Source organism: Haliotis cracherodii, unplaced genomic scaffold (genome assembly GCF_022045235.1).
Source record: "Haliotis cracherodii isolate W230 unplaced genomic scaffold, xgHalCrac1.p SCAF_5, whole genome shotgun sequence".
In the NCBI taxonomy this organism is placed as follows: Eukaryota; Metazoa; Mollusca; class Gastropoda; order Lepetellida; family Haliotidae; genus Haliotis; species Haliotis cracherodii.
In genome coordinates, this window is record NW_027266308.1 from 60,964,878 (window position 1) to 60,976,367 (window position 11,490).

The 11,490-nt window shown below is 41.5% G+C and overlaps 1 protein-coding gene across 1 annotated transcript; it reads left to right on the forward strand.

Annotated features, from left to right (window-relative positions):
• The first annotated feature begins 6,045 nt into the window (after positions 1–6,045).
• On the forward strand, positions 6,046–10,357 carry LOC139442183 (uncharacterized). Its single transcript, XM_071222973.1, has 2 exons — positions 6,046–8,341; positions 9,098–10,357. Exons 1-2 carry the CDS (start codon positions 6,284–6,286, stop codon positions 10,355–10,357), a joined length of 3,318 nt encoding a protein of 1,105 aa, XP_071079074.1. The 5' UTR covers positions 6,046–6,283.
• Positions 10,358–11,490: the final 1,133 nt, after the last annotated feature.

Here is an 11,490-nt window from a genome sequence, read left to right on the forward strand (position 1 = left end):
CTGGTGGTAATTGCTTATCTAAGTATTGTGGAGAGGGGGAATATCTACTTTATTCCAACTACTAACTTGCATCGTGATAATTCCACAATGCAGTCAAGGACGTTTGCATCAGTTTCTGTGTTCAACTTCTGGCAAAATGGGTTTGTATCCGAACTGACTGATATTCCAAGTGTTGAGAGCAGTGTTCCACGTTCCAGAGGACTCTTGCAAGCAGAAGACCTCACATCTGATCCGGTTGCAGAAACGGTTCATTATTTCTGGTGCCAGAAGAAAACGTTTCAGTTTCAGCATTATGTGAGTGTGCTTAGTGTTGTGAAAGCTCTCGAACCGTTATCAATCGTTATCCATTACTCATCAAAACCCCGGACTTCCTTGTATTATACATGGCTTGGCGATCTAGTCGAGGCCCTTCCAAACATTGTTCTTCATGACTTGGGTGAAAACCACCCATGCTCCTTAAGCCAGCGCCTCCGAACGAACACAATACAAGATACACTCTCAGTGAAGGGAGGGTTGTATGTTGGAGAGAATGTTATAGTCACTGCAAAAATGTATGACATCTTGAAAATCCCCTCAAAGTCAGACACAGAAACGGTTCAAGATATTTTCATTCATCGTTTGAATAGCCACGCATTGACAGACTCTGTGCATTCGATCAGTGGAATCAGCTGTTGTTCTCAAACCCGATATGAAGGTGATCCCAAGCATTGTCTCTGTGTCAGCGTTGATGGAGAAATATTTCCTAAAGATGTCTGGACCTCGGCGAATCAGACCGCAAGATTTGTCAGACAAACAGCATACGGTGTCTCAAACACCATATGGGCAAAACAAGATCATTCCTTTCTAGCACCAAGAATTGCTCATTATGTCATGTACGACTCAAGCAAGTTTGAGTTCTCTCATTACCTAAGTGTACTTAGTTGCCTCCATGTTGCTGGCTTGGAACGGGTGGTATTGCATGGCAATATGGAACCATCAAGTCAGTGGTGGAAGCGTTTAAGGGTTGAGGAGAACGTTACTTTCTCTTACACCGACCCAACAAACCAAATCTACGGCCAAAACATAACTCAATTCCCACAACATAAATCGGACATCACTAAATTTTACGTCTTACTCAAATACGGCGGCATAAGCTTAGACCCTGATGTATATTGGGTCAATAGAATTCCCGATGACATCCTTTCATATGACGCCGTGTTGTCCAAAGACTGGCTGAAGAGATTGGACTGGCCAGATACCCTTAATATAGGTGTCTTCATTGCAAAACCTAATGCGCAGTTCTTGTATAACTTTCTCCGGGCTTATAGGAGGAACTATCAACCTCGTCTGTATATTTATAACGGGGGTTGTGTGCCCTATAAGGTGTATGAGAAATATCCCGAGTCTCTCCACTTGGATCCTCATTTACAAGTCTTGACCTTTGGACCGACGTATCATCCAACATGGCGGTCTGGGTATTTGCATGACAGTTCCGGAAATATGGGAAATAACTCTTTTGATTGGCGGAAAGACACGTTAGCTGTGCACGTGACCGACCCGAAACCGGCTTCCGAGTTTAAAGGTGTGGTGAGTCTTATAAGAGCTAAAGGGATGTTTGCTGACATTGGTCGGTATATTATAAAAAAGGCTTTAAAAGAAGACATGTTTGTTCCAAGATAAGGTTCATCTTACGCTTTGACCACATGAACACTACAAGTGACTTGTGGGTATTCTGAGACCACAGTGTTTCATGCTTGTCAACTACAGTGAGGACTGCAGGGTCAGACTGTGTGACGCTGATTGAATGCGTATCATAGGACCCCGACAGCGTGGATCGTTGCTCTTGATTTCAGTCTGTCATGATGTATCTAGAATGTTGCGAACTGCGACGTTAAACCAAACTAACTCTCGGCTACGTTTTTTAAAGATGGATAACTCCCGATCCCCTTCTCTTACGGCAATTCTGACAAACAAGGACCTATTCTTAATCAAGAAACTACATCCAGTTGTAGTAATAATGTCTCAGCATAGTGTTTGATTACAAACTGTTCCCATTTTATCCCCGTGTATGTATATGCCTATCCGTCACTATTGTTGAGTCGGGATCTCTGTAAATGCGAGTGTCATACAGATTACAAGAAACTAAATGTCTCATGGACAAATGTAACGTTACATATTTAAAAATATAATTAAGCTTTCCAAAGCCATCTATGTACATGTACACTAATAAAGATAAATTTTATATAAGAAGTAGCATTAGTTGAAATAAATTTTAATTTATAAATTATTATGTTGATTATTTAACAATTGAGATTTCTGGGCTGGTCAATCAACAGGAAGACCAAGCTTATCACCAGAGCCTTCTTTTATAGGTTGCCTGTCTGGCAACTCATGTAGACCTTCCGGCAACTGTTATAGACCTGTCTGGCAACTGATGTAGACCTTCCGGCAACTGTTATAGACCTGTCTGGCAACTGATGTAGACCTGTCTGGCAACTGATGTAAACCTTCCGGCAACTGTTATAGAGCTGTCTGGCAACTGATGTAGACCTGTGTGGCAACTGTTATAGACCTGTCTGGCAACTGATGTAGACCTGTGTGGCAACTGTTATAGACCTGTCTGGCAACGGTTGTAGACCTGTCTGGCTACTGTTATAGACCTGTCTGGCAACTGTTATAGACCTGTCTCGCAACTGTTGTAGACCTGTCCGGCAACTGTTATAGACCTGTCTAGCAAAGGTTGTAGACCTGTCTGGCAACTGTTATAGTCCTGTCTGGCAACTGTTATAGTCCTGTCTGGCAACTGTTATAGTCCTGTCTGGCAACTGTTATAGTCCTGTCTGGCAACTGATGTAGACCTGTCTGGCAACTGTTATAGACCTGTCTGACTACTGTTATAGACCTGTCTGGCAACTGTTGTAGACCTGTCTGGCAACGGTTGTAGACCTGTCTGGCTACTGTTATAGACCTGTCTGGCAACTGTTATAGACCTGTCTCGCAACTGTTGTAGACCTGTCCGGCAACTGTTATAGACCTGTCTAGCAAAGGTTGTAGACCTGTCTGGCAACTGTTATAGTCCTGTCTGGCAACTGTTATAGTCCTGTCTGGCAACTGTTATAGTCCTGTCTGGCAACTGTTATAGTCCTGTCTGGCAACTGATGTAGACCTGTCTGGCAACTGTTATAGACCTGTCTGACTACTGTTATAGACCTGTCTGGCAACTGTTGTAGACCTGTCTGGCAACGGTTGTAGACCTGTCTGGCAACTGTTATAGACCTGTCTGGCTACTGTGATAGACCTGTCTGGCAACTGTTGTAGACCTGTCTGGCAACTGTTGTAGACCTGTCTGGCAACTGTTGTAGACCTGTCTGGCAACTGTTATAGACCTGTCTGACTACTGTTATAGACCTGTCTGGCAACTGTTGTAGACCTGTCTGGCAACTGTTGTAGACCTGTCTGACTACTGTTATAGACCTGTCTGGCAACTGTTATAGACCTGTCTATGTTGTATTTGGCAAAGGGGGTAAAACCAGTATAAGTGCTGACTGGCTTGAGACTGTTCCTTGCAAGTACACGGCGATAATGATGAATGTTATATTTGTGTTTTTGCATCATTTGTTTTGATAGTTCTAATTTCAAAAACGAAGTAATGTTAGGTTTAGGTTTGCTTTTTGAAAGCATTACTGAGGTCTTGAATGTTGTAACCTTGAGCACACAACTTTGGATCAAGAGTTGTATGACATCTATGAAATCTTGGTAGAAAGATCATGCTCGATTGTACCTCAAAAGTCGTGACATAAAGGGGAAGTTGGCTATTGGAAAGTTGAAGTCATCTCTCTTAGCATACAGTCTTGAGGAGAGTGTTTTGTCAATCTGAATCTTTATACTTAGATCTGAATATGAAACAGATGATGCTGTTTTCCTTTATTTCTAGTTTAGGTTGGTAAATCAGTGGAAGGGAATTGGCTATTTGACCGTTATTGAATGATATCATCAGATCATCGATATATCAGAAGCTTAAGATAACTTTCTTGGCTAGGTTCTGTATTGATTTTACAAATACCAGCAGACGTTTCCGATTCATATGCACAAACACACATATAATTATCGTTTTCCTTGATTGAATATTAAAAATTTCATGTAGATCCCTATTCCCTGTACACACCGTCTCTTTGACTGGAACATAGTTTGACACAGGGGATAAGGTGGTTGACGGGGGATAAGGAGGTTTACAGGGGATAGGGAGGTAAACAGAGAATAAGGAGATTGACGGGGGATAAGGAGGTTGACACAGGGGATAGGGAAGTGGACAGAATAAGTAGGTTGACAGGGGATAAGGAGGTGACGGGGAAAAAGGAGGTTGACAGGGGATAGGGAAGTGGACAGAATAAGTAGGTTGACAGGGGATAAGGAGGTTGACGAGGTGGGGGGGGGGGGGGGGGGGGAAGGGGGTTGACAGGGGATAGGGAAGTGGACAGAATATGTAGGTTGACAGGGGATAAGGAGGTTGACGGGGGATAAGGAGCTTGACAGGGGATAGGGGGTAGACAGAGAATACGGAGGTTGACAGTGTCAAGATCACAGATAATCTTGTATATTTTAATTATATGTTAGTACTTCAGATAGATGTATTACGGTACGGTTACATTAGTATATTAAGCTTAGCGAGTTGTTTTTAGATATTGTCAGGTAATACTATGGGAACGGGTTAGGTTCAGGGAAGCGTGACTGGGTACGGGTGATAGCTGGGGAGTTAATTGGTGTAACAATAGGGAGGTCAGGGGTAGCTTGGGCTTTGGGGTCAGTTTAAATAGCGGGGCAGGGTAATAATTTGTACAGTCAGCCAGAATCAGCATGGTCATGTAAGGCATGGACTAATATTGTGGGAGACTTCTACTCTGGTTGGCGTAAGTTTTTACATTTATTGTTTCATGTTGAATTGTATTTTAGAGGATAGAATTTTGAGTTATGTATTTTTTCCAAACGTAATTATATACACATATTGATGGTAATAGCGTAAAGCCACTGTAACAAATAACCACAACATGATCAAAGTATAAACAGTTCAACTCAGTAATATGTAAATCGGAGTATTGGTGCATGGCTGTATGTATTGTGAGGTAGTGACACATACCTCAGTGACTGTAATTGCGTATATTACATTGTAGTGTCCCGGAACTGGCCGGTTAACCTTAGAGTGCGTAGGAGGGAAGAACCTCCGATATTACGTAGGAGGAAGTAACAACCTCCAACATCACGTAAGGAGAGAAGTTCTCCAACCCAACGTAAGGAGAGAAGTATCTTCGTCTCCGTGGCACATCGTAGGATGAACACAGCCGTGGCATCCATGTAAACAGGCACCCCTAACTCCGTGGGGACAACATCGCCTGGGTGGAAAGATCACCATTCGTTATTACGAGGAAGAATTCTCGTATGAACTGCTCAATAACATCAGAGATTCTAAAGTTCTGTATAGAACTGTTGTGACAGTGACAGTGGAGTGGCTTTGTATCTTTTGGTTGGTTTTTTTTTGTGGTTGTGTGTTGTTGTATATATATATATACACACACAAAGTTTTACTGTGTATTAGTTGTGTTATTCTTAGAACATTTGTATTAGTGTTAGTATTTTTAGAAGTAGACTATTAGTATTAGGATAGTGTATCGTGATAGTTGTATTGTTAGTAGGAGATAGTTGTATTATTAGTAGTAGACATTTGTACTGTTAGTATTAAGATATTAGTATTAGTAGTAGGTGGTAGTATTGTTATTGGTAGGAGAAGCTAGTTTAGTTAGTTGTGTTAGTTAATTTGGTATTAGTTTGAATTTAGATATTGTTATTGGGATTTAAAATTACTTTAAGGGAGGGAATAAATCTGTATTACAAACTCATTTGTGTTTGTGGTTGATTCAATACGTGACATTTTGGTGGCAGCGGTGGGATATTTAATTATTGTCACTATTGAATTAACTCAGACCATCATTCTATGAGAGATTAGGAGTTACTTCCTTGATGGTTTATCCTTGTAGTATTTGTTTGGCCAGAGGTGTGATAGGACATCCGGCACCACTTCTACATCCTTGAGTGTTCGAGTTAGAATCAAGGTTGGTAGGGTGTATTTCATTTATTGGTCAGATTAGGCTATTGGTTGGAATTTTATATTTTTGGGTTCCATTCTATGCATGAATGTACTTTTGTATAGTCTAAGTTCCTATTGGTAGCATTCATTATTCACAGTTGTCCAAGACTAAGCCTGCTGGGTTTAACTGTACTTGTACTTCATACTATCACCATACAGCTAGATATGGATCTTGAAAAGATTATCAAATTGGGTCAGAGTTTAGGGTATGAGCAAAATGATTTGAGGACGTTTGTAAAAGAACAAACTGAGTTAGAGAGAGAGAAAGAGAAGGAAAAGTTGGAAAGAGAGGAAAGAGCAAGGGAGCGGGAAATCAAGAAATTAGAATTGGAGGAGAGAAAGGAGAGAGAAAAGTTAGAATGGGAGAAAGAAAAATTAGAATTGGAGGAGAGAAAAGAGAGAGAAAAGTTAGAATGGGAGAAAGAAAAATTAAGAGTGCAATCAGAGGAGAGAATAGAATTAGCCAAGTTAGAAAAGAGTTATGCTGGAAATTATGAAGGACAGGTAGGAGAGAAACAATCAGGTGCTGCACCTAAGATGCCTAAGATGCCTCCGTTTGAAGACCGCAATGACAACATTGATGCATATCTTCAACGGTTTGAACGGGTAGCTGTAGCACAAGGTTGGAAGCCTTGTCATTGGGCAGCATATCTTTGTACGCTACTAAAAGGTAAGGCTTTGGAAGTATACTCCAGATTAAGTGTAGATGACGCAGAAGATTATACTGCTGTTAAGACTGCATTGCTAAAACGCTATGAAATGACAGAGGATGGATTTCATCAGAAATTTAGGACTGCTAAAACTGATACAGGTGAGATATTCACACAGTTTGTAGTTAGAATTGAGAACTATTTCAACAGATGGATTGAGCTTAGTGGTACTCAAAAGACTTTTGAAGGTGTGAAAGATTTATTGTTGCGTGAACAGATTTTAAATGTAACTGGAAGGGATCTTAGTATATTCTTGAAAGAGAGAAAACCAAAAGATGCTATGGAAATGGCCAGACTAGCAGAACAATTTATAGAAGCCAGAGGTACAGGTCCTGTTAGATATGGTAAGCAAGGTAGTTTTGGTCAACATGACAAAACAGAGGTCCGAGGTAAACCAGAAGAGAACAAGGCGCCAGGTGGTACAAAACCCAAACCATTTATTCCTATTAAAGAAAGGACATGTTACAACTGTAGTCAAATTGGACATTTGGCAGCACAGTGTAAGAAACCCAAATATAACGTGGCAAGTATCCAAGTAAGTGAATACACCAGTAATGTGTCTGCAGTCCTTCCAGATGGTATAGATGTTGAGGCAAGAATACCTGAAGTTGTAGATGGTGATGCCACAACTTCAGAGAGGGTGAGTGAACCAGATGTAGCCTCAGGAAGCATGTTTACTACAGACCACAACATGCCTATTCACAAGGGAAAGGTAAATGGCAAGCCAGTGGATGTCCTGAGAGACAGTGGCTGTACTGGCGTAATAGTGAGGAGGTCAAAGGTAGAGGATGAATGTTTGTCCTCAGAAACACAATCTTGTAAGTTGGCTGATAGTAGGGTGCTAATACTTCCTGTAGCATGGATTACCGTGGACACACCCTTTTATACTGGAAAGGTAAGAGCTGCATGTATGGACACACCACTCTGTGACCTGATATTAGGCAATATTCCAGGAGTGAGAAAACCAAGCGATCCAGATCAGACGTGGGATAAGGATGATATCCAGATGGTAAGTGCTGTGGAAACAAGAGGCCAAAGAAGAGTAAGACAAGAAGGCATGAAACCACTGAAGGCACTGAAACCTGTGGGGCTGACATTGAGTCGAGGTGAGTTCATTACCCAGCAACAACAGGATTCCAGTTTGGACAAAGTCAGGAAATTAGTGGAGGAAGGGAAAATTAGGGAGACCAGGCATAGTACTTCCTCTTACTATATTGAGAATGATATGCTCTATAGGAAGCATACCTTCACCAAGTTTGACAAGGGTAAGCAAGTTGTACAGGCAGTTGTACCAGTCGGGCTGCGTACCCAAGTGATGAAAGTAAGCCATGAAGCATTGATGGGAGGGCACCTTGGAATCAAAAAGACTTTAGATCGGGTTATGTCTCAGTTTTATTGGCCAGGAATAATGGGTGATGTTAGAAGACATGTGCTGTCCTGTGATATTTGTCAACGCACAACCCCCAAGGGCAAGGTAAGAAGAATACCACTAGGACAAATGCCATTAATCGAAGTACCATTTGAGAGAATAGCCGTTGACCTGATAGGCCCGTTGTATCCTGTCACTGACAAAGGTAATAGGTATCTTTTGACGGTAGTTGACTATGCTACCAGATACCCAGAGGCAGTACCTTTGCCAAGGATTGAAACTGAGTATGTTGCTGAAGCTCTTTTCGAAATATTCAGTAGAGTAGGTATCCCCAAGGAGATCTTGACGGACATGGGAGCCCAGTTCACTTCAGGTGTAATGAAGGAGGTAAGTAGATTATTATCCTTGCATCAGCTAACTACTACCCCATATCATCCAATGTGTAATGGCCTTGTGGAAAAATTCAACGGTACTCTGAAGACAATGTTGAAACGAATGTGTGCAGAACGGCCATATGACTGGGACAGGTATGTAGCTGCTTTGTTATTTGCATACCGAGAAGTACCTCAAGAGAGTTTGGGATTTGCTCCCTTTGAACTACTGTACGGGCGTACAGTTAGAGGGCCAGTGCAGATTCTCAGAGAAATCTGGACTAAAGACATACAAAATCCTGAGGTAAGAACTACTTATGAGTATGTGTTAGATTTGCAAAACCGACTGGAAGATACTATTCATATAGCACAACAAAAACTAAAAAAAAAATCAGGTAAGTACAAAAAGTTCTTTGATGCAAAATCACAAGCACGGAAAATGAAAGTAGGTGACAAAGTGTTACTTCTGTTACCTACCGATTCCAACAAACTCCTACTCCAGTGGAAAGGACCATATGTAATTTTGGAGGCCTTTGGTATTGGCAATTACAGGATACAGGTAGGTAATAAGACTAAAACCTATCATGCAAACCTACTGAAAAAGTACATTGACCGAGAGGAGATCAAGGACACAACTGTATGTGACGTCAGCATAGCTCACCTGATGTATGCTAGTGCCGGGCTGGTAGATGTCAAAGCGGAAGAGGTAAGTATGCTAGACATAGTTTCACCTGCGCTAGTTTCAAAAGAAACATATCAGGATGTAGACATTTCCAAGGACCTGACAGAAGAACAACAAATTGATGTGAGCAAGGCATATTGGCAGATCCCAATGGAAGAGAGTAGCAAAGAACTGACGGCCTTTATAACCCCGGATGGGTTATACCAATGGAAGGTGATGCCATTTGGAGTAGTCAACGCACCAGCAGTATTTTCCCGACTCATGAGGCAAGTATTACATAGCATACCTAACACTGACAACTACATAGACGACATCATAGAAGGAACAGAGGAATGGTCACCTCATGTGGTAAGTCTGAGAGACATATTTACAAGGTTAAGGCAATTTCATCTTACAGCTCGACCATCAAAGGTAAAAATAGGATACAAACAGTTGGAGTTTTTGGGACACAGGGTTGGGAGTGGCCTAATTCAGCCGGAGGGTAAGAATGTGGAGAAAATCCTAAATGTTGAACGACCACAAACTAAGAAACAGGTCAGAGCTTTGCTAGGATTAACTGGGTACTACCGGAAATTCATCCCAAATTATGCAGCCATAGCAGTGCCTCTGACTGATCTTACCAAGAAGGGCAAATCAAACAAGGTAGTATGGACAGAGAGTCAAGAGTTAGCTTTCACGACGTTGAAAACACACATGTCAAGTTTTCCAATCTTGAAACTGCCAGACTTGGAGAAAACATTCCTAGTAAGAAGTGATGCTTCTGACGTCGGAATCGGAGCTGTTCTTTTACAAGAACAGGAAGGTGAGCGGTTTCCAATAATGTACGTGAGTCGAAAGTTGGCAGAACGTGAGAGGGCGTACTCTACCATAGAAAAGGAGTGTTTGGCAATAGTATGGGCAATACAGAAGTTAGAAAGATATCTGTATGGGCGGGAGTTCATTCTTGAAACGGACCATCAGCCCTTAGTATGGATGACCAAAGCCAAGTTGACCAATGGACGAGTGATGAGGTGGGCTCTAACTTTACAACCTTACAGGTTTCTGATCCGTGCAATCAAGGGGATTGAGAATGTGGGAGCTGACCTCTTGAGCCGGTGTTCGCCCTAGTCACACTGTGTGCATAGCAGTATGTAAATAATGCATTTTTCAGCATCATAGTGAAGATATGACAGTCATTACTTTTTGTGTATTATTGTTGTCATTGTGTATATATATGGTTTTGTATTAGATAATGACTTTAAAAGACGTTAGGACAAAGTTATATGTGATCTTGTTTGTTATATAATTGTGCTCAGGTACAATTAACTTAAGTGGGGAGGTGATGTCAAGATCACAGATAATCTTGTATATTTTAATTATATGTTAGTACTTCAGATAGATGTATTACGGTACGGTTACATTAGTATATTAAGCTTAGCGAGTTGTTTTTAGATATTGTCAGGTAATACTATGGGAACGGGTTAGGTTCAGGGAAGCGTGACTGGGTACGGGTGATAGCTGGGGAGTTAATTGGTGTAACAATAGGGAGGTCAGGGGTAGCTTGGGCTTTGGGGTCAGTTTAAATAGCGGGGCAGGGTAATAATTTGTACAGTCAGCCAGAATCAGCATGGTCATGTAAGGCATGGACTAATATTGTGGGAGACTTCTACTCTGGTTGGCGTAAGTTTTTACATTTATTGTTTCATGTTGAATTGTATTTTAGAGGATAGAATTTTGAGTTATGTATTTTTTCCAAACGTAATTATATACACATATTGATGGTAATAGCGTAAAGCCACTGTAACAAATAACCACAACATGATCAAAGTATAAACAGTTCAACTCAGTAATATGTAAATCGGAGTATTGGTGCATGGCTGTATGTATTGTGAGGTAGTGACACATACCTCAGTGACTGTAATTGCGTATATTACATTGTAGTGTCCCGGAACTGGCCGGTTAACCTTAGAGTGCGTAGGAGGGAAGAACCTCCGATATTACGTAGGAGGAAGTAACAACCTCCAACATCACGTAAGGAGAGAAGTTCTCCGACCCAACGTAAGGAGAGAAGTTCTCCGACCCAACGTAAGGAGAGAAGTATCTTCGTCTCCGTGGCACATCGTAGGATGAACACAGCCGTGGCATCCATGTAAACAGGCACCCCTAACTCCGTGGGGACAACATCGCCTGGGTGGAAAGATCACCATTCGTTATTACGAGGAAGAATTCTCGTATGAACTGCTCAATAACATCAGAGATTC